At 57.2% G+C, this 22,962-nt stretch overlaps 1 protein-coding gene across 12 annotated transcripts in view; it reads right to left on the bottom strand.

The window, feature by feature from the left end:
• The window catches only part of UBE3A (ubiquitin protein ligase E3A), a 55,850-nt gene that overhangs the window by 6,620 nt on the left and 26,268 nt on the right, over window positions 1-22,962 (bottom strand). For all 12 annotated transcript variants that reach the window (XM_039853402.1, XM_039853392.1, XM_039853390.1 and 9 more), the window contains 8 exons: window positions 15,280-15,587; window positions 10,545-11,784; window positions 4,934-4,945; window positions 3,922-4,070; window positions 2,224-2,429; window positions 1,474-1,638; window positions 319-474; window positions 152-225 (listed from right to left, as the gene is read on the bottom strand). In XM_039853402.1, the coding sequence (XP_039709336.1) occupies window positions 152-225; window positions 319-474; window positions 1,474-1,638; window positions 2,224-2,429; window positions 3,922-4,070; window positions 4,934-4,945; window positions 10,545-11,784; window positions 15,280-15,472 (2,195 nt within the window). In that variant the 5' untranslated portion in view covers window positions 15,473-15,587. The remainder of the gene's footprint in view (window positions 1-151; window positions 226-318; window positions 475-1,473; window positions 1,639-2,223; window positions 2,430-3,921; window positions 4,071-4,933; window positions 4,946-10,544; window positions 11,785-15,279; window positions 15,588-22,962) is intronic.

The following is a 22,962-nucleotide window of genomic DNA, read 5'->3' as shown; positions in this document are numbered from 1 at the left end:
TCACTGTGACGTCTGGATGTGGACGGTGGCTCCGTCAGCCACGTGAATGTCTGCGTCGCCACGTTACAGACCGCGGACTAGCGGCGCCATGCGTCAGCTACGATGACTGAGCGAGAACGTGTCAAACCTGGCGAAGGGCCGGGCGCCTCACCTGATCAGCACGGAGTCCCTGGAGTAGCCGCCGTCGTACTCCGTGGTCTCCTCCAGCGCCTGGAAGTCGAGGTTCTGCAAAGCCCAGGACACGCGTCAGCGCCGCGGCCGAGCGCCCGCCGCCCCCGGCCCCCCGGCCCCCCGCCCGGCTGCCCGCCCGCCGCTTACCCGGCTCCCGCACACCAGCAGCTCGATCTCCTCGGGCCTGAACAAGTACTTCAGGGGGGACTCGTTGGTCACCATGTGGAAGCCCCTCCGGAAGGCCTTGAACTGCTTCTCCACCGACTTGTTGAGGATGTAGTCGGAGTAGAGGCTGACGAATTCCTGCAGAGACAGGAGCACGGGGCCCTCACTCGCCGCACGCGCTGCGGCCCGCGCTGTCTCCCCCCGTTCCCCTTTCTCTTCAGAAAGGAAACCGTTCGAGGATGCCGAGAAAACTCAGACTTTCCTCACACAAAGGCAAACAGCTGTCAGCGTGACGGCTCCCGCGACAGCCGACGTCCAGCAGCAAAACGCGCACGCGCGTGCACGGACGGCACACGTGAGCTTCGACTCTGGCATTTCGTCAAAAAGCATGAATACGAAAGCTGGGCCTCGACACAGCCGCGAGGTTCCCTCGACGGGGTGTGCAGACACCAGACGTTTAAACCACGTTCGCGTCTACGTGCAAAAGCTAACCATTTTGAGACTGTGGTTCCTTTTGGGCAAACCAGGAAGCCTCACGTTTCGTGTTCCAGAACACTGGGGAAGCTGCCCACCGCACCCAGTTCAGCCAAATCTTCGTGTTTTACTCGACACCTAAGCTACCGTGCCGCATCCCAAAAGGGAGACGCGCTCTGCACCCGAACTGCACGGCGTTTCATCAGATCACGCCCACGGGGCTTAAAGGTTCATTACAATCTGTGCTCCGACGCTCACTGCTCCACCGACGGGAAGCGTGAGCCCGGTGGGGAGGCCGCTTCCCAGGAGCGCACTCAAGGCACGTTCCTGTGTGCGCACGTCAAATAGGACTGTGACTGGTGACAAGGACCTCGATCAGGAGGTCCCTGTGCCCCGCCCAATGGCTGAGCTGAGAACACCTGCCTCTCCTGCAGGCTGCGGCCACGCCCGGGGCCCCCGCCGGCCCCCGCCCCCGCCCTGCTCTGCCAGGCTCAGGGCCCAACGCCGCGCTCACACCGGCCACAGCCGGGCTCGCTGGGCGCTGTCCCAGCCACGAGGACCTGGCTCGGCGCCCTCGTGGTCCTCGTGCGGACGGCACGGACCCTCCTCTGCCAGCGGCTCGCGCTCACCGGGAGACAGACAGCGACGCGGAGCGCGCACTACCTTCCTGTTCTCGTTGGTGATGGGGATCTTATCGCCGTCCTCCTTGAGGTCGTACATCATCGGGTTGCCGAACAGGTCGGTCTGGGAGATCTGGAAGGAGATCATCATGTCCTCCTCCACGCTGCCCTCGTACTCCAGCAGGTCGCGCAGGCTCTGGTGCAGCACCTGGCGGCGGGGGGGGCGCCGTCAGCACGGGGACGCGGGCCGCTCCTCCCGGACACCCAGACGCTGCGAGGCAAAGCCCGGGAGAGCCCCACGCGTCCCCGGGTCCCAACCCCGCGGTGCCCTCGGCCGGGATCGCCGCGGGCGTCTCCGCCACCTCAGAGGTGTCTCGGGGTCGGGAGGAGTTGGGAGAGGGACAGACACTCGCTGAGGCCACCACCCCGTGTCTGGGGCAGCTCTGACTTCACCCGTCATTATACACCGTGGCCACCTCACGTGACGCCACTAAAACAAACGCGTTTAAAAACACTTTATACAGAATCGCTCTCGCGGAGCCGGCCTGCTGACAGCCACAGGTGAAGTTTCCTCTTTTCATTGTGGAAAAAAAATAAAAAAAAAAAATAAAAGTTGAAAAAACATGTCCTCTCTAGGTTTTAAGTGTTTGTGGTACTTGCTTCAAATTAAATCAACTTTTTCTTAGTGGGTGTAAATATTAACAAAGACACCAAATGAAAACTGCCATTTTAAAAATATGAATTAAACTGAATTTTTGGGTCTAGAAGCCCTCGTGAGAGGCGACAGACTTACGGGGTGGGAGTCCCCCAGGTCCCGGAACGTCCCCTTCTTCCCCATCAGCTTCCGGTAGACGACCATGGGGAAGTGCACGTCCAGGATGCAGTTGTTGTAGATGGCCAGGCCCAGCACGACGCCGATGAGCGTGAACTGGCCCTCCGTCTCGAAGGACGACGGGTTGAACCAGAACAGCTTGGTGGACTCGTCGTACGTGAACATACCTGTAAGCGGGGGCCCCAGACCAGGTCACCGACGCTGCGTCAGGCTGAGGACCAGCGCACAGAGACGACCACACCGGGAAGCTACTGCTGTGCAGGGCTCTCTATGGCGTCGGCATCGAGAAGCCAACGGTCAAATACAGTCGATATAAGTGATAAGTGATCGTGGTGCCGTTTTCCAAAAAATTAGGAAAAATGTTCATTACATTCGAGTCCAACTAACACAAACGTGAAGTTCGTCCGGATGAAAACGCAGCACGAAGCAGCCATCGCGTTGAGGCTGCTGCGCTCGAGAAGGCATTTCTCGCCCACGGTTTTAGGAAACGGTTCTCGATTCCGTTAAGGGAAAGCGTGTTGTTTCCTCAAAGTTGCACAACGGGCCCCGAAGTGTTCCAGAACCTTCTAACAAAGTCAGATACACTCGGACTGCACCCTGAACTCAACTCTGTGAGCCGACAAGTAAAACACAGGTAACGGTCTGTCTGCCGTCTGCCTCCCGTCCCCCGGCCTTCCCTTCACTGCTCAGACACCCAAGCGGGAGGCTTCTGCTTACACCACTCGTTTAAAGATCGAAATCTCTATTTTTGCCCCTCCAAACAACCATCATTCAGGCAGAATTTTCTTCTCTTCACACGACCATCTAAGGAAGAGGTCAAATGATATTTTAATTTATGACTTCTAAAATTCTGCTTAAATGTTTTTCAGATGCTACTTGAAATTGAATAAAAAGTTTAAGGATTAGGTCTGAAAACAAAAAGGATTTCCAACAGAACTTCAGAAATCCACATAGCACGTAAATAAGTCAATATTATTGGTAAAAGCTTCAAAATACTTCATTTTCTCACCAAAAGTTAAACATAAAAAGAACTTTAAATAAAACGTCCACTCTGTCACAAGAGCATAAATTAAGCTAGGACACTTGTAATGTTCACGAAATAACAGGCCGAACGTCATCTAATTCGCACTTAAATTTCAGTTTATGTTTAAACTTTCTGTAGACCGTATGTAGTTCTGACATACGCTGGAACGCTAGAAACTTTTCAGTTATAAACACAGTGGGAACAGGGTCGAAGGCAGCTGAGCATAATCACAATTAAGCCTGACGAAATCTTGCAGATGTAAGAGACTAGCTGAGTGAGGACAGAAGGCACCGGCCACCGCTCTCGGCTCTGCGCACGGAAGCGAATCTCGGGGACGAAGGGGCCCTGCTCCGGGGGCCCGGCGGGGAGCACCGCGCAGGCCGTGGCTCCCCTCACTCGTCTCTGCGGCCACCATCCAGCCACCCTACGCCACACAGACGCGCTGCACAGCCGAGTCAGCATCGCCATGGAAACAGGCAGCCAGGTCCCGGAACCCCGCACGTCAGTCAGCGCGATGCTCCCAGGTGCCCCACGCCCCCCCGTTTCCCGCCGCTCCGCCGTGGAGTAAGTAACAACCCAGGGAAGCGGGGTCCTAGTCCGGGCAGACGTGACCCCATGCCCGCTGGGCCACTCACCAATGTCGGGGTTGAAGATTTCCTCCACGACCAGCTGGAAAAACTCTTTGGAGACGCCCCCCTCGTCGACCCCTTGCTCCCCCTCGAACTCCACGTACAGCTGCTTCTTCAGGTCCGCGGGGTTCTCCATCGCGATCATCTCCAGCTGGCGAGCGAGAGACAGACCGGGAAGGTGAGGCCGCCGGCCTGAGGGCGGGGCCACGAGCGCGGCCAGGCGCTGCCGCCGGGTGGTTTTCATGGGGGACAGCGAGGACACTGGTGAATGGCCAGGGAAGGCACGGACTGAGTCTCACAGGACAGAAAAGAAACCAGCACTGTTCTAAAGAGGCCGCTTTTCTTACGAAGTGAGCAGAGTAGAGCGTCAGCATCAGATTTTGTCACTTGTGTGTAACGAACCGAGGCTGGAGCCTTAGGACATGGGAGGGAGACCGCAAAACACACAAGCGACTCAAACTAATCCCTTCGCAAAAACAGCGGAATGTAGAAGTCTGACTTCGAAACTGTCTGCCCGCAGCTCTCACGTCAGGGCAGAAACTCAAGAATCGAGTCTGAACACCTAACGTGCCATAAGTTGCAAACGAGGAACGCGGGACGAGCAGGGAAGCCCCTCACGTCTCCTGCGACAGTGCCCAGCACAAAGCGCCTTTTTAACGGATCGGGACACATCTCACAGCCGCCGATTTTCTCAAGGCAGCTGAGCGCGTCTGGCCCGCTTCCCGCTCTTTCCTTCCAAGCTACCGACCCTCGTGCCCGGCGCGTCTTTAACTCACTTCACGGGCCGCTTCCCCTGTCTACAGAGCGACGGACGTGCACAGGCTTCGTCACAGCCGTCGTGACCCTGACCCTAAGGTGGACTATGCACACTGTGACTTGTCACGTCCGTGTCTGAAACGGACCAGCAGCACACCTGGCTGACCGTCCACCTTATTTACGGAGTTGGCCTGAAATGCCTTCGAGCTGTTCGAAAAATCGAGACTGTTAAAGTCCTCTCGAGCAAGGCGCACACCCTGGAACGAGCGAGTCGCTGGGCCACCGCGTCCCCAACCCCCCCAGGCCGAGGTGTCGGGGTATCCGTCAGAGCTCACGTCCGTGCGCCCTTACGACGCAGACGCCTGCTCAGCGCGGCTGCGATGCATTCCCGGGTGACAGGACATCTGAGGCCAGGCTGTGCCTCCTCCCGCCCAGCACGAAAGCTGCTCCGCGCCACACGCCCACGGCTCCAGGTCTGTGCGGGACTCAGAGGCCCCGCGTTCCAGTCCCCCCTCCACCGAGACACCGCGGTGACAACGGACACGAGTGGCCCTCCACTCTCGATAAACACACAGGTCTGCAGTTCCCGCCGAGCTCCGCCCTCCGCCCTCCGCTCCCGCCCTGTGGCGACTGTGTCCAGGCAGAGCCGTCGCTCCCTGACACTGCCCGCCCGGCCGCGCCGGCTCTGCCGCCGCCACCGCTCCAACGGCCCTGAGCGTTTCCAGGCTGCCCGGGGCACCTGCCGACCCAGACGCCGGTGCCAGCGCGACTCCCACGACCGCCTCACGGGGCCCGCGCCGCCGCCGCCGCTGCCCCTGCTCTGCACGGAGGGCCAGTGACCTGCTCCGGCCACAGCGAGCGAGTGGCAGAGACGCTGGCCGGCCAGGCAGCCCGCTCCCGACCACGCGACGTCCCTGCCTCGCGGTCAGCGACCACCGAGACTTTTTCATAAGTACGAGTGACTTTTTCTTCTTTACGCTTTCTTGAATTAAAAAGTTTGCTTACAATAAATATACATTACTTTCATAATCAGGATGTTTTCAAATGTAAATATGTAAAGGGCACGTGAAAACGCAGCCGCTTCTGCGGGGGGACACCTCCCGTCGCTGAGGGTTTCGGGGGATGACCCTCGGGCACGAGCACGTGGTTCTGTGAAGTGCTGTTTCACGTACGTCCATGTGGGCGGGCGGCCTTTAAAAAATCACTTTCAACTGTAACAAATACATGCCATGACATTTAACGATAACCGTCATGACGAAGGCCGTTACGAGATTGCATTTTTTATCTTCCTTAAAAATAGCCACTTACGACCCAGTGTTCGATTAGAGAATAATTTATGAATTAAACTGTGAAGGTCTACCACTTCATGTAATAGATATACCATTTAAAACTGAAATTTTAAAATGAAAAACTGTCTTGCATGTACGATATTCAAAAATTGGAAAAATATTGTCAGTGAACGCATTTGTATGGGTCCCTGAGTTCATTTAGCAAGCAGACCTGCATTTTTATACGCGTGCTTTCTTAAAGTAAGGTGTATGCTGTATTCACTGACTACGCAGACTGGTACAGGACAACTTTCTGGGAAAAATAAAAACAGACCAGATTTAACATCTGCCTCTCCCGTGTGCGACTTCCTCTTCTGAACTTTGAATCGCTAGAGATCACTTTGTTTTAAAAGCTAACCTGACATCGAAGCATTCCTATAACATCCAGGTAGGATGACGTCTCAGGATAAAACCATCGAACTGGCCAGATTTACAAGAGTCGAAAGGAAAACCCCACCCTTTACAATCCTGTCATACTGTGGGCTGTGACCCACGTCGAACCCACCCTGATCCGTAGTTGGAAAAACATTCCTAGATGGTACAGAAATTCAGTTTCCGACGCAGGGTGAGCCCAGGGTCCCCGGGCGTGGCTGGCGGAACCGTAACTGCGTCAGGGGTCAACACTGTGCTCGTGAAGTTGCCCAGCTGTGGGCCAGGACGGGACCCTGACGTCCAGATAGGTTTAATTCTTTCATTCCCCTATGGACAGATAAAGGAAAGCTTTTCCGTCCCGGTTGACAGCCGAATCACCAACTGCCTCTCTGTGGGCCGGGGCCCCTGTGCCCCGCGGCCTGACCTGAGGGGCGCAAACTGAGCCGCCTCCTCCTGTGGACGCGAAGGGGCCGGCGGGTCAGGGTTTAAATTGCGGCAGGGCTGAGGACCCGGGCGGATCGCGTCCCTTCTGCTCTTCCCCGAGGGCCTGTCAGGTGGGAAGGTCTGCATCTCCGCGGGCGTGAACCGCAGGGAAGTCACGGTCACAGCAGTAAGCTGCACGGGACCGTGTGGGACACAGGCAGCGAACCCAGAGCTGCAGGGAACCCTGCCCTCGAAGCTCCGTGGGTTGACAGATAAATGACAACTTGGGGTGTCTGCCAAGGAACGCGCTGGGGGCTGGTTAGACAGTGCGGTCAGAGCCCAGAAAACGGGGCGCGTGATTTTGGGGGGGGCTGAGCAGGACCCCCAGGTGGGAGGGCTGTCCCCATGGGCCTGCCATCTTCGCGCGCGCTGGTCCGTGTCTCTGGGCTTCCCCACCGACTCCGTCCCAGCCATTCCTTCCCGCCTTTCCACGGCGGCTCAAAACTGCGGCTCCTGAGCCCGTCTGCAGCACCGAGAACCCCACTCTGCGCCTCTGCTCGACCACCCTCCCAGAGCTGGCCGGTGCCCCAAGCCCTTACTCCCCTTACTCGTGTGTGAAAACGGCCTGAAGAAGGACGTGCGGACCCGGAGCCGACAGCCCCCTCCCCAGTCAGCGGTCTGGCTCGGCCGGGCCGCTAACGGCTCCAGGCAGAACCCCGGTTTCTTTTAGAACCAGATCTCCCGTCGGGTGTGGGGGGGTTGGGGGCGCCTCACGGTGGGCAACGCTGTCTCCGTCCACGATCCCCAGACCTCGGTCTCATGACGTACAACGTGAGTAAGGAAAGTCTGATGCTCTCTTCCCACGGGAAAGGTTTGTCGACTCTCGACTTTTGAAAGAACGCACAAATAGATAAACGTTAGTAAAATACTGTAGAAACCTCATTCAAGTGGAAGGTGTGCTCTGAGCTCGTGTTTATGACCACACCGTTTCCTAAGGAACAGTGAAAACTAGCGACAGCAAGTCCTGGGGGAACATTCCAGTGACTTACGGGCGAGGAGGTAGTTCTCACGCGGATTCTGAGGTCTCTCTCTGTGGAAAGACAACTTAGATTTCATCGTATTCCGCCGACTGTACAATGCGCTCTGTTTTCACACGGCAGCACGTCTGAAACCAGGACGCGCCGCACGGCTACCTATAGCTCCCCCTTTTCCAGCAGTAATGACACGTGTCCTACAATCGGCGGAATCTCAGGGTCGATGGAACAGACTATAAACACGGGTTCCTCTGCTGTCGTCAGAAACGGCTTCCGGAAAAACCAAAGTCGGGAAACCCCTTGCTCCCCTAGTCTGACTTCTGTGGTACGTGAAAGCCACGAACTTATTTTTCTCTAAAAAACAAAACAAGGACGTCACTACCCTCCTCTTCCTCCAAGCTAGTCTGCCAGGAACTCAGAGATAAGGCCCAGCAGAGGACACGCCCCGCACAGGTGGTCCTGCTTTGTGGGCCACACCCATGAACCGGTGGGCAGGTGACTCCAGGACCCTGAGCCCCTGGTCTGTAACCTGATTGTCCGGTTACTGTGCTGAGCTCACGCAGCAAAGTTCCTAGTTTCTTCTCCCCTTCCAGCCCCGCCCTGCACTTCAGTCAACAGGTCCCAAGAAAGTGGTCAACAGGGTACTGTCAACTGTGCCGTAAAGTGAGGAATGAGGATTTTAGAAACGTGAGGTAGATCCTCAGGGAACGAGACACTGACGATCCATCGGCACCTTTGAGAGTTCGCCTGAGAAGATGACGTTAAACTACTCTCTGCTGTAAATCTACCTTTTGTTACGGAAGGACTTAGGACCGCAGCACCAGAAACGCACGCTTAAGACAAGGCCAACTGCCACGCTCGCTTCCCAGACCGGTTCCGATGCCCACCTGCTCACCTCCGCACCGGGTCACTTACAGGGAGGGCGGGGGCAGCTGAGCCTGGGCGGCCCGTCGGCCTCTAGCGCGGCACAGCACCCCGCTGGGTGTCTGGAGCGAGACGCTGACGCTCGAGTTCGACCTCAGCCAGCGAATCCTGAGTTACAAAAGGCCAACTCATAACATTCAGTTTTGACGTAACTAAGTAGAACTCGCTAAAAAAAGAATCCACTATCGTAAGTAAGAAGCTCAGTTAATCATGCCGTTTGTTTCCTTAGAATCCTAGGTGGCGATGTTAAACACACAATAAAGCACACAGAAGGCGCCTGAACTCGCGGCTCTCAGCCCCGCTGCGGTGGGGACTCTGAGGCGGCGGACGTGGAAAGGGCGAGTTTTAAACTCGGGGCTGAATCTCACAGGGAGTAACTTCATGGCTTCTGAAAGGCCAGTCATAGCTTTCGCTGGAAGAAACAAGGGACAAAGATCCCAGCCCAAGACGCCACACCTGTGATGTGTAGTTTGGGGACCTGTCATCCTGCTGTAATGATGCAGACGGACGGACGGACCTCGGTGTGCTTTAGATCAAACACCCCTCACGTCCTCGTGGGACACCTGCCACTCCGCTAAAAGCGTGAGATTTAAGGGCTGCCTGCCGATTGTTCACTAAGAATGTTAATTCTTCACGCAGCTCAAAACCACACAGACAAAACACACACAGGGCACCAGAAAGCAAGCGTGATTGCCGCAGGTAAGTCCGCGAGGCAGTGGACGTCCTTTTCCGTCTCTGCTGAAAAACTGCCTGCGTTGCTTAAATAACGCAGAATCTTTCTTCAACACCCTATGTATATGTTTGGTCTATTTAAAACCCAGTCACAAAGAGAAAAGGCACAGAAACTCTGCAACTTTCCCACTGGTTTACAGTTTCATGAATTCTCAGTTTCAGACAAATTCATTCTAAGATGTTCTAAAACGAACAGCACCGTTCCTAGTCGTCTCTGTTGTGGGTCCTCGTCCCGGGTTAGTCTCGAGAGTCGACCGTATCTTAGTCTCACTTGAAGCCGATGAAGAACTAGCAAGGACAGGTGTGTCTAACACTACGAAACAATAAACCCCGCGATTCACGTGCCCCATGAGGCATGTAAATTTTGGCACACGTGACTGGCACCTGGTTCCTGTCCTGCGGCCAGGCCCGCAGAGGGAAGGGGACGAGGCAGGGGGTCAGAGGCGGGCACTCGTGTCTCAGCGTCCCCCTGGCCCCACCTCCCCGGATCGTAGATGACAACAGGCACCGTGACTTGAGGGACCCCTGAGGCAGCTGCACGGCCGGGGTGGCCCACGGGGTGCTCAGGCGGGAGAAGCCACCCGGGCGGCGTCGCAGGCGCATGGCCCGTAGGCGGCTCGCAGCACAGTGGGAACTGCCCCCACGTCATATTGTGCGCCCACCCGCCGGGGCCGTGGTCCCAGCTCGACTTACGGTGACGTTGAGGGACGCCACGTGTTACTTTACGGGCGGTTTTACTGCGCCCCTCCCCCCAGGCAAGGCTTGACGTTCACGCCCGCTGAGCACCGCCCTCGCCCGAGCTCTGGCCTGACCCCGGCACGCGGAAACTTTTGGGGGCGGCTGTTTGGGTTTAGAAGGTCTGCTCTTGTCACAGCTGACGGCCACGCCTGCAGCACGCAGCGTCCGCGTCCCCGGCGAGCAGCCCCTACCCCTCCCCAGCCACATCCGCGTCCCCAGCGAGCAGCCCCCCACCCCCCAGCCACGTGTGAAACCAAGTCGTGGCCGGGTAACGCCATTGCCGCCCGAAGCCGCATTACTTGCTCCGGACGGTAGCTGGCTGTCGGCGATGTGGTCGCGCCGCACTTTGAGCCTCAGGTACGGGTTGAGCTGCTGGCCCTGCACGAGGCTGTAGAGGACGGTGATCCTCCGCTCGCTGTACATGCGGATCCTGTTGTCGTAGTACAAGCCCAAGTTCTTGGTGACGGCGTTCAGGATGAAGGGGCACGTCATGAAGGAGAACTTGTTCTCCGTCTCCACTTTGAAGAACGTGTAGTCTTTGTCCATCTCCAGGACGTCGTTCAGCGGCTCGTTGACGAACTCCTCGAAGGGGATGAGCGGCTTCCGGCAGTCGAGGGTCTTCACGCCCAGCTCCGTCTCCAGCGGGTCCACGCGCGGCCCCTTCTTGTTCCTGCGCTCCTCGCCCAGCAGCTCCTGCAGCGTCAGCTCGCTGGACTCGGGCGCCGGCTCGTCGTCGTCCTCCTCGTTGTGGCCCGTGTCCACCTCGCCGCCCACGACGTTTGCATAGTAAACCATCTTCAAGCACTTGGAGGCCGCGACGATCGCGTCGTCGTCGTTGACGAGGTTCCTCTCGTTCACCAGGTTGCGGTTGTTGAACTCGTTGCTGATGACCTTGTAGGTGATGAGCTGCTGGAAGGTCTCCATCATGCGCCGGATCTGGTCCGCGCTGTACCGCGCCCACAGGCGGACCAGCTTGCCCTGCGCGGCCAGCGGCAGCTTGCTCATGGCCTTGCAGAACAGCGGCAGCGCCATCTCCAGGTACTCGGGGCTGTGGAGGTTCCTGTTCTCCATGACGATGACGAACAGGTTCAGGTAGCTGGGGTCGCGCGAGTACACGTTGTGGTAGGTCAGGTCGCACTCCACGTTGGGCGACAGGTAGACCAGGGCGTTGAGGAAGGCCGTCTCCACCTTCTCGCTGGACAGCAGCCGGCTGTAGACGCGGCGCACGGCCTCCACGTCCACGGACACGTCGTCGGGGCCCGGCCGGGGGGCGGCGTCGCCCGGCGAGCCCATCCGGGAGGACGACGCGGCCGCGCCCTCCGCCAGGGCGGCGGCCGAGCTCGCCGCCTTCTCCTTCTCGTCCTCGTCCTTGTCCTCATCCTTGCCCTGGAGGGACTTCAGCTCCTCCTTGGTGTGCGGCTTGACCTTCCGGAAGCTCTGGACCAAGGCCTCGGCGCTGGAGAACACTCTGCCGATGACGCGGATCAGCGGCGAGTAGTCCTCCCGCTCCCTGCACAGCTCCAGGATGTCGCACACCATCTCCTCCGTCAGGTAGGTCACGTCTAGGGCACGGGAGGCAAGACGAGAGGTCACTGGCACGGTACACACGCGTTTCCTCCGGCAGGAAGTCCCAGTCCAGAGTGAGACAGCCCCGCCTCGCGCACGCAAAGCCGTTCGCGGTTCACCACATTTTTGGGAAAGCAGCGATGCGCACGCCGGTACCCGACGGGGACCACGACGCCACCTGTTTCTCAGCGAACCGCCCACGGGGGCGAACCCGCCCACGCCTTCCCGTTTTCAACACTGACGCTCGTTAACTGTGACCTCCAGCCCCCGCCACCACGGCAGCCTCGCTTCAGGGCGGAGGCACTGCCACCTGCAGGACGGTGCTCCCCCATCTCGCTCCTGCTGTCTGACGGGTGCCCCGAGCCCCCGCCCCCCCCACCGGAAGCAGCTCGCGCTACTTTTCTACGTGAAACTCAGTGAAGCCTGCCCCATCGCCTTCCGTCCGCTCCTTACGGGGTGGACGTTCGGGGACTGACCCAGGAGAACCGACAAGTACCACATGTCCCCCAAGCTCCAAGGTGACAGACACAGACATCGGCAGCCAGGAAGCAGGCGACGCCTCGCAGTGACGGGAAGCGTGACGGGACTGGAGAGCAGCCGCGTGGGAAGGAGCAGCTCGCAGCGGCCGGACCTACTTCCGCTCCCTCCGGGGCACGGCGCGGCCACGGCCCAGCCCCCCGGGACCAAGACGGCCACTTCCGCCCAGGCCGCCGCCTTCCAGCCGACGGGACGAAGCTCCCAGTGGCTCTGGAGGCTGGAGCGGGACGCGACGGTGCCAGCCGAGAACGGTGGCTGCTGGACGGGCCACAGGTAAAGCGCCGCCGTGCCCCCCGCACCCCCTGCGCCACTGCTCCTCCCGGGGTCCGTGGAGCACGCAGCCTGGCGGGCCCCCCGAGTCGCCAGGGGGAGAGGCAGGGGCCGAGCCTGCGGCAGTGTCTGCAGCGCTGCCCAGGGGCGGCTGCCCCCGCCCCCTGCTCTAAGGACAGCAGCTCAGACCGCTGTCGCCAGCTCGCGCCCCTGGACTGTGCTGGCGTTTGCCGTTGTCACTCCCTTTCAGACAAAACTGGACAAACCTATGACCTGTTCTCTACAGGACTGCACCTGGGGGCGTCCTCCCCTGACAAGCACGAGCACCGTGGTCGCGGGACGTGGGGCGCTGAGGAGCCGTGGCTGCACGACGCCCGGGCAGGACCCCCGCTCCCTCCCGCACCGTCCTCGCCTGAGAAGCTGCGCGCACGTGACAACGTGAACCTCTCCGTCCTGTTCTCAGGCTGCCAGTCGTCATCCGACTCGAATGTTAATTATCTGGGGCAGTTTTGCTCTGGTTTTCAAAGCACCTGACGCTTCCGGAGACAGCACGGAGCACAGTGACTGGGTGGGGCGCAATGTGAGAGGCCGCAACTTGGGGGTGGGGGTCCCAGTGACCGGGGACGTCACAGACGGCCGGGAGATTTGACACCTCGAGCTGTAAAACCCTCAGCACTTACCATGAGCTTCAGTTTAAAAGAAAAACAACTAACGATCTTAAAATCAAAGTGAGTTTAGCCACACCGCCCTCACGCTCGTGACTGTGAAAATGCACAGAAATGGCCACACTGGGTCGTCTCCCGGTCCGAGCCCAGCCTGCGGGGTCGCTAACGTCTGCCTGAACGTCCGCCTGACCGCAGCCGAGACGCACACCTCGGTGACTGCTGCGTGAATGCCGGGTCACTGGGGACGAGATGCGTGACCGTGACTGTCGGAGGAGCATAAACAACTGTGTTCTAAATGGAAATACAGGAACAAAAGTGTTCTAAGCCCGGAGTCAAACAACTTGATAAAATAAGCGAAAACACCCTTTAAACAGTAGATGATGGACCTTCACCAGTTTACAAATCAACCACGTCCTGCTCTAGGGAAGGGAGCGCGGACGGGCAGGCCCACATCACCCTTCGGGTGTCGGCTGCTCCCCAAGGCCTCCCACACGTCCTACACTATGAAGCGCTGACGTGTCTGCTGCTGGACAGGATCGTGGTCCCCGCGGGGTGTGGGACTCCGATGACAGGTCACTGGGCCCCCCACTCCCGGCAGAAACGCGAGGCAGCGTCCTCCACCACAAAGGCTGCTGGCGGCACCAGGGCGGTGGCTTCTGCCCAAGGCGACCTCCTGCCCCACCTCCCGCACCTCCGGGCAGACACCGCCGCGGGCCGGCCGCGCCTCTGCTCACGCCCGCACTGGCACATTGTCACCGCAGTGCAGACTGACGACCGCACGCGAGCACTCCAACCCTCACTGGCACTCGGGGTGGCAAGGGGCACAGGCCTGCCACGACCTGAGTGCAGCTGTCTGGTGGACCTCGGACGGTCTGCTCCCCCGACAGCTGGGACGAACGTGACTACCTCGCACTCTGAGTGGGAAAAACACCCACTTTCATCTACAAAATGAGCTAACGCCGCAGTTCCCAGGCAAACACCATGCGTCTGTATGAATTATGAAACTGTCCTTCCAATTAAAAAACGTTCACTAAAACTTTGGGACTATTTTCCACACATGGGGGGGAGGGGCTGGAGGCGGGGGGTGAAGCACGGGGCGGGGGGAGCACTGGGGGAGCATGGGAACTGCTCAGTTGGAGCCCAGCACGCGGCCAGTGCCTCTAAGACGGGCGCACGGCCCAGAAGACGGTGCGTCCACCCCGTGCGGCCACCCGACCGGCTGCACCCCATGGTGCCAGCGTGAGCCACCTTCGGCCGCCGCTGCTCCGGGTGCAGGCCTGCTGGGAAGTGTGCACGGCGGGGTCGGTGTGACGCGCTCGCCCGCACAGCCCGGTGGGGGCCGAGTCAGGGAAGGGACTGTCACGTGAGGTTATGGAAACACTTTCCAGTGGCCGCAGGACACGAGCTAAAACGCAATCCCACGTCGCCAATTAACTTGCACTCGAAACCTCCGCAGTAACCTCTACCTCACACACGTCAGAAGCCAGAAGCTCCCTCTCCTAAACCAGGACAATGGCCTCTGTGGGGCGGGGCCCTGCCACTCACTCAGAACCTGCCCGGCCCGTTACCACGCGGGTCAGCGGCACCGAGGGGAAGCAAGCCTGGCGCTGAGGATTCAGGAAGAAAGCGACGTGTTAACAGCCGTGGCACGCAGGGCCCCGGGGAAGGAGGGCACGGGCGTCACGGCCACTCACCGCCACGTCCTGCCCTGCCTTCCAAAGGGGACAAAGCCGCCCCTCCCTCTTCCCATGCTGGGGTCCCCCGGCGCGCGGCCGACGTTCTGTCGAGCTGTCCCCTAATTTAAACGGACCACAGCACTCCAGACGCGCGCCCGTGGAGAAGGCTGACCGTGCCCGGCCGTCCAGCAGCCGCGGGACCTTTCCAGGGGCTCTGCCTCCGACCAGAAGGCACCGAGCAGTGACGGTGCAGTCACCGACCCAGGGATCGGCCCCGCCCTCAACCCGACACGGTCGCTGGCCCCCAGCCCCCGCCCCGACCCCGTCGCGCGGCCAGACCTACCTTTGAAGTCGTCCCTGGCGCCCAGTCCCTGCTTCCTGTGCGCCTCGGCCTCGGCGCGGGAGGCGCGGGCGGCCCCGTCCGCGTTCTCCAGGTGAGCCGAGCCCGCCCCCTTCTTGGAGGGGTGCGGGTCGCAGAGGGCCGCGTTGACCTTGTACAGCTCCAGGGCCTTGATGGCCGCCGTGTTGTTGTCCATGCGGAGGAAGGAGGGGCAGGAGGCACAGAACTCGTTCGTGCAGGCGCCATTCCCGCAGCCCTCGGTCAGCTGGTGGTAGTAGCGTTCAATCAGATGCTTGGCGGCGGCTCGCTTCCTGTGCCAACGAGTCAACAGAGAGGCCCGTCAGCGCGGGCGCGGGGCGGGGAGGGGTGTGTCGCCCCAGGACGTTCCTAAGCACCTCCCAGGGGACCAATAAAGGCCAGCGCTCGCCAAAGTCACTGGGTTCCCAGAACACGCCGGTGGAAAACGCGGTTTAACTGCTCGCCGCGAACGGGCGACAGCCCTGGCGTTCGTGGTACGCGTTTCGGACTTCTATCGCTTGAGAAAGTAACTGCATTTACAGTATCGATCTGGCCGTGCTGAATCTCCACTGTTTCAACCATCTGTAAGTTTACAAACAAAATACCCAAAGCTGTCATCATACAACCTTCACCCTAAAACCGCTGACAAACGTCCTCACTATGCTCACGTCACGGGCACGGGAAGCGCCGAGTTCCCTGGGGAAATCTGACACCCCCTCTTCCGGGCTGACCGTCCAGCACGGGGTCCAGCGGAGCGCCCCCTGGCACCGAGGCGGGTGCCGCGCCCCCACGCCACAGCCGAGCACACGGGCTCTGCGTCCGCTCGCCTCGAGGCCACCGCTCTGTCCGACACGAGGGCGCCAGAGTTCAAGCACAGAGGCCACTGGCCCTATGGCGGCAGTCACGGCCACTCCGCTTGGTGCCGACTTCACGTGCACAGGATAAAAACTACACGTAATCGAAACTATAAAAAACCTCAGCTAATTCAATGTCCAAAACGTTCCCACAGCTGCCTCGCCACAGTGCAGCACGAAGTGGCAAGTGGCATCAGACCTTGCGTCTGGCTTGTTAATCGTGAGAAACGGAACAGTGAGCAGTAGATGGGGACACGTGAACAGTCCGGTTTGTCCCTGAAAGGAGGACTTTGTCTCCAAACTATCAAGGTGACAAAGAGTAATGATTCAAACGCATTCTACACACTCGGGCGCTTCTACCTTCCAAACGTTCTGTGCAAATTTACCACTCAACGCATGCAAAGAGCACCCCACCCCGAACCCTTAAAAACTGCACGAACGCGACGCCATCTTACTATGTGTGGCTGCGTAATTCTGAAAATTAAAGACTGTCAGTCTAGGTAAGTGGCGACATAAGACATCCAAGTGACGACGGGCGAAGGCAGAAGCGGACTCTGGGACACGGCCAGCGTGAGGGCATCCACCGCGGCCGCCCCGCGCGAGCCTGCCCTCGGACGCTGTAAATGCTGGGCACTGCCTCTCCCCAGGGAAGTCACAACATGGATCACGGGTCTTAAACATGAATCAGAGAATGAACCACATGAACGAGAGAGCCCTTGTGGGAAATCACTGGACGAATGTGCAAAAAGGCATTGTTTCTATGAAATCTGGGGGAAACCGACACGCCCACAATAGGTGACTGCTCAGATGCTTACGTGCCTACGACGGCAGCTGTAAATCTGCCAAGATGTCAACCTGGCAAGGAACAACCCTCTCGCACGACACGGACAGAAGTCACCTACCAAGCAGCGAGTGTAGGATGAGGCCCTTTTAATTTCGAAGTGCTAACGGTCATTTCCCGATGCAACTGGATGGGGATTTTGAATTGTTTTTGCTTCTAACTTATTTTTCTATAATAAATATGCTACTTGCATATTAAAAATTAGTAAGTATAAACAGAGAAATGTCATGGCTTTAAAACGTCATGTACATGATTTAAATGGCCTCCGGGTTTACTAAATTGTCCGTAAGACTAATTTTTAAAGATGAATGATCAAAACTCAAAATACCAAAACACTAGCTATTTTTCTAATAAGAATGCCAAGTTTTGTCCTAAAAAGTCCCTCGAAGCCGAGCCATGTACGTGATGCATGCGCAAGTAAGTGACAGGACATGACTGAGGGTCAGAAGACCCGCCCGAAGCGACAGCTCCCTCCGCCTCTGGGCAGCTGTCCGACCCTGGACAAGGGCTCTCGGGCCTCAGCATCCCCACCTTCGGATTCCTCCCGGCTCTAGATTCGGGCTCCGCTGTGCGACAGGGCGGTGAGCCGGGGAGCCCGCTAGCTGAGTGCCGCTACGACACCGCGCACTCACTGCTCGGCGCTGACGTGGAAAAATTATAGGAAATTCCAACGGCAGGGCCCGCGCTGCGCCAGTAGGTCGCAGCCAGGCTCCCTGCCCTGCAGACTCTTCCCGTCCCGGGACAGCAGAGCGAGCGGCTGTGACAGACGCGGCCGGCGAGGCCTAAAGTAAACGCCACCTGGCCCTTCACAGAGCTCTGAACTCTGTCCCCCGGGGCGCTGCCCGGCAAGCACAGCGCCCCCCCCGCTTCCCTCAGCCCCGACGCAGGAACTGTGCGCTTTCCCCAAACCTGGTGACGGGAACAAGGAAGGGGAGAGAAGGGGGGGACAGAGAGAGGAAGGGGAGAGCCGCAGTTCAGTGACGCGTCGGTTGCCATTCGTAACCCAACTGCCAGGAAAGAGGCCACTGTACACTTCCCGTAATAGCTCCCTCGTGGGTCACTCCCCGAAAGCTCGTTTTCTAGAAAAGGACGCTTTTCTTACGCAGGCAGCATGAAGATCACGTGGGACCTTCGAGTGAGAGCTCTCTGAGTTGAAGCAGACGCCTAAAAACACCTTTGCATTCAAAACAGACAATGCTTCTCTTTACTTAATTTCTGTGACTGAATTAGTGACGCGGTCCTACAAATAAATGTTCTGTGGAAGAAACCATATTTGCGGGACCAGAGTTAACCCAGAACATTTGAGAAAATCTTTTCAAAAATGGCTGCACGTCGGGGGGAAGGGTACTGACGTCAGCAGCTGACTCTGAAACGCATTAAAAAGGATAGAAGAACGAACACGTCATACAGCAATGGACACGTCCACGGTAGAATCGTCAGGCACAAAATTCTTTCAACTTCGCTGCGTGTCTGGACGTTTCCAAGATAAAACACGGGGGGAAACACCGCTGCCATGCTGCGTCTTTCCAGAGGGCAGGTCCCTGGGGAAGGAAATGGTCTCAGCCACCAGCGACAGAAACGGGGAAACCTACGTCTGTGTCATGAATGGCACTAATTCTACCTCTGCCGACTTAAAAAACTTTAAGTCAGCTTTTTGGAACATTCCGGTAATTAACAAAAATAAAAAACAAACAACTCCTCATTGATGATCGTAATAATAATAATAATGACTATAATAGTCATAAGCCGACCATAACTATGCACAGCAACTTCATTTACCACCCAGGAGACAAACACTAAAGACATGTTTAATGCTCCCACACCGATGGCCAACCCCTGGGGTCAGCACACTAGAATGGCTGCCAGCGACATCGGAGGCGGGAGCTGAAAAGGTCTTAAACTGAATTCAACAGGCAGTTGGAAGGTAAGCAATGAACACGAGAACGAAGCCGAACCCATCAGAACCGCAGCAGTCAGAGGCGAGGCTGTGCCCGCAAACGGCAAGCAAACGAGATGCACATCAGACGGCAGACGATGACGGCGTGGAAGGGACAGTGAGCGGGACGGCGGCACCGCGGGTGCTGACCCTTGCGGAATCCTAACGGGGGACAGGGAGGCGGCGATCGGCAGGAAGACGTGCGCACGTCAGGACAGGGCCTTGACCTGAGGACGGAGCCGGAGGAAGCTGCCAGACCTCAGGGAGCCGGGGACAGAGCCGGGGCCAAGGCCGGCGGGTCGTCGACAGAGCCAACGCCTCCGCCCACGGCTTCACGAGGGCCGACTGCCCTGTGTCCCTTCCGGGGTGCCGCCTCTGTGAACCCCGCCACTCCCCCAAGGCTGCGCTTCAGGTAAGAATGCCGGGAGAGTGGCGGGTTCCACACTGTGTGAGCCCTTATCGAATAGATCTGAAAACCCGACGCGGTTCAAGTTCAAGGCCGGGTCTGTTACGATGGAACTGAGTGAATTATTAGATTATTTCAATACCAAATCTACAACTGTGAAGTCCTGACTGCCATGATCCAACCTACGAGCCGTGAACTATAGAATAAGGGATAGTTTCAATGCAAATCAGTGTTTTTTACTATCAGAAATACGTTTAACCTAACAATAACCCCTAACTACTAACTTATTGATCTTCATAATCTCAATGCCAAGTGCTTGTTATACAGTCAACGCAAAGTAAAACTGTAGAACTAAATACTTAAAATCGTATAGACTTCTAAGCTGCCCATAACTATGCGTAGCAATTTAATTTACTGTTTTTTTTAAAGTGTCCCATTTAACAGGAACTTTGTGATAAAACAAAAAACAAAATATATCCGTCCACCTCTCTCCAATTAAGCCTCTAAAGAGACAGGGACACAAAATACACATTGGCATTAGTGGACCACACCTATCAATTCTGTGACAATCACGAAATATAGTCTTTCATGTTTTCTTCTGATTCAAAGATACTCAAGATAGAAAACATATTTCTTGACTAATTATACATTTGGGTGTCTACCACGCACCGGGCGACATGCTGTGAATTCTGATTGAGATCTGGTTGGCTTATTATTTGGCAGTCTGGACACGTGGCTCTTCCAGGGTTAGGGAGCTGAGGAAACCCTGGAGTGACGGGAAAACTTAGTAACGTGACGGACGCTGAGAAATGCCTAGAGCCTCCCAGGGTAAGGCGAGAAAGGCCTGAGACTGACCTCTGACCTCATGCTAACATTATTTAACATTCACTGGAGTGCGCTTTGCACAGGTGGTCAGCGAACCTGCAGGCATCTTCCTTCTACCAAATTCACGGTCGAAATACTCCATTTACCTGAACAACGATAAAACGCTGGCCAGGAGCGCCATCGGTGACCCGGGGGGAAGAAAGGAGCCCCGCAACTCACTCCCCACCCGACACGCCGACTTAGATAGGTCTGATGTCCTTTGGGAGACCCCCGGGAGCCAGCTGCAGAGTAGCGGGCAAGCTCAAAGCCAAGACCGGCCTTAAGTGTGTAGGAAACTTACTTCATTCCGACTGCGTCGGCCAACCCTTCCCAGGCCCCAAGCCGGCACAGTTTACAATGCCGGCTTCGCCCTTGGGGACAAAGAGTAAAATCACGTCCAACATTCCAGTTTTTTGGGGGGTGGGGTGGGGTGGGGCTGCCGCAGGGTGAACTTCTGTCTCGCCCGACTCGGAGAACTGGTGGACCAGCAGTGGCCACCGAGGGGGCCCCCGGAGGCGAGGTCCCAGCAGAGAGCCCAACACGCCGCAGACACACGCGGGCGGGCCGGGGGCTGCAAGCTCTCAAGGACACGGACAGACCTCTTCGGGTGGGAAGTCACACGCACAAGACAGAGGCTCCCACAGAGGGCGGTCAGGTATCGGGGACCCCCGCCCGAATGCTGACGGCCTCCCTCTACGAAGGCCGTCCAGAAAGACCGGGAGAAGTGGCCGTTTTTTCGAATGCAAAATCCACAATAAAATAACAGTTTAAAAAAGGAAATCAAGGAACAAAATAAAGAACAAAATAAAACTCCACAAAATGACCTTAAATATACAGAGAGCTATGGATTCCCTGACAAAAAAATTCAACGTGTTTGCCCTGAGGAAACTCAACGTGCTACAAGAAACACAGAGACGAGATGGTGCCGTGATCGGGAAGGGAATGTCCACGAGATCTGAGGAAAAGGGAAATCTAACTTCAAGGAGCTCGAAGGACCTCAACCAGCATGGACCCGAAGAGGCCGCCATCGAGACGCACTGTGGTCGCACTGTGGTCACACCGTCACATGGTCAGGGAGGAGGGACCGCATGGGCGGATTTCCCACCAGGAACCCTGCAGGCCACAGAGAAGTGGGAGGACATATTCAAAAAACAAAACAGAACAAAAAACCTCGCCGACCAAATCCAAACGCTTTACCTGGGAAAACCAACCTTCGAACTGAAGGAGACGTGAAGGGCTCTCGGGGTGAATGACGCTCCTGGGCCCTGCAAGACTCGGGGAAGCGAAAGCGTGGTGCACGCAACTCAAGAGCTTAGGGAAACGGAGCTCTCAGGAAAAGGCGAATACGCAGACAGGACCAGAGCCCTTAATTCGGGCGCAGATTTAAAAGATAAGATTGAAAGAATTTTAACTACGTGGTAATGGATCCTAAACACAGGGAGATGTAGTCTGAGGCCTCGCGGGCAGGGGTGTGAGGTTTCACATGCAGCTAAAACTGTCATCGGTTTAAAAGGGGTCATCACAACCACAGCACGTTTTACGCAATCCCCACGGCAACCACAGAGAAAATACCCACAGGAAGGGCTCAAAACCAAGTGATAAAGGAAACGAAGCAGGTCATTGAGGAAAAAAAGCCGATGAATCACAAAGGAAGACATCGCAGAAGACACGAAACACAGCGAACAGAAGGGCAGTGAGCGCGAGCCCCTCCCTACCAGAGATGACCCGAAACGTAAACGACTTACTCTCCCCAATCAAAAGGCAGAGTGGCTGCATGCGCTTAAAAAAAAAAAGCCACTCGGGGCAGGCACCCCGGGACCGCACCCCGGTCCACAGCTGGAGTACCTCCTGCGGACGCGGCCGTCAGACCGTCACCGTGCAACGCGGGGGGTTGGAATGATCACACGAGGGATTCCAAACGACTGTGATTAATACACGATTAGCCGATACGGGCTCCAGTGGACAAAGTGAACAGCGTGCAAGGAGCAGAGAGGAACATCCTGAGAAGGAACCGAAAGGAAAAGCTGGACGTAAAAAAATGAAAATAAACACAAACCCGCAACGAAGGAAAACGGTCTCTGCCGGGCTAAATATCAGACCGGAAGCAAATGAGGGAAGGACCCTCGGCTCAGATGCATCAGCCGAAACTCCCAGACCGAGATGCCGAGAACAAGATGCACAAAACGGAGCAGCGCATCCTGGGCCGTGGGACGAACGTCAGAAGCGTCACACACACAGGTGGAAGCCCAAGAGACACATCTGAAACGATGATGACCGAGAATGTCCCCGAATCAATATCAGGCACCAAACCACAGGTCCAGGAAGCTCAGAAAACAAGCTGAATAATGCAAAACCAACGAACAAAACAAAATAAAAAACAAAGAACTACATCCAGGCACATTACAGTCAAACTAAAGATTCTGCACGAGCTGAGTCGTTCCGTTCTTGCACACAAGCATCTACTGACTTCCTACTGTGTGCCAGGCGCTGTCACTGGGCTTCCAGGCCAGCAGTAAATGAGCCAGAAACCAGAGAAATCGATAAGAAACAAGTGGCTTCAAACCCCACGAAGGTAAATGCAGAAAGGTGAAGGACATGGCATCAGAGACCAGTGTTTGATGAAGTGTGGTCAGGGGAGGCGTCGTCTGAGTAGAGGCCCGAGGCCCGTGAGAAAGCCAGCCGTGTGGGCACCACGGAGGAGGGCCGAGGGCCGCCGGCCGCAGGCCACGTTGCAGAACACGGGGACGAAGGGGCCGGAGCACTGAGC

This window comes from Pteropus medius, unplaced genomic scaffold (genome assembly GCF_902729225.1).
Source record: "Pteropus medius unplaced genomic scaffold, Ma_sr-lr_union100, whole genome shotgun sequence".
Taxonomy (NCBI): Eukaryota; Metazoa; Chordata; class Mammalia; order Chiroptera; family Pteropodidae; genus Pteropus; species Pteropus medius.
The sequence above is the reverse complement of the archived record's forward strand: the minus strand, read 5'-3'. Positions and strand labels throughout refer to the sequence as shown.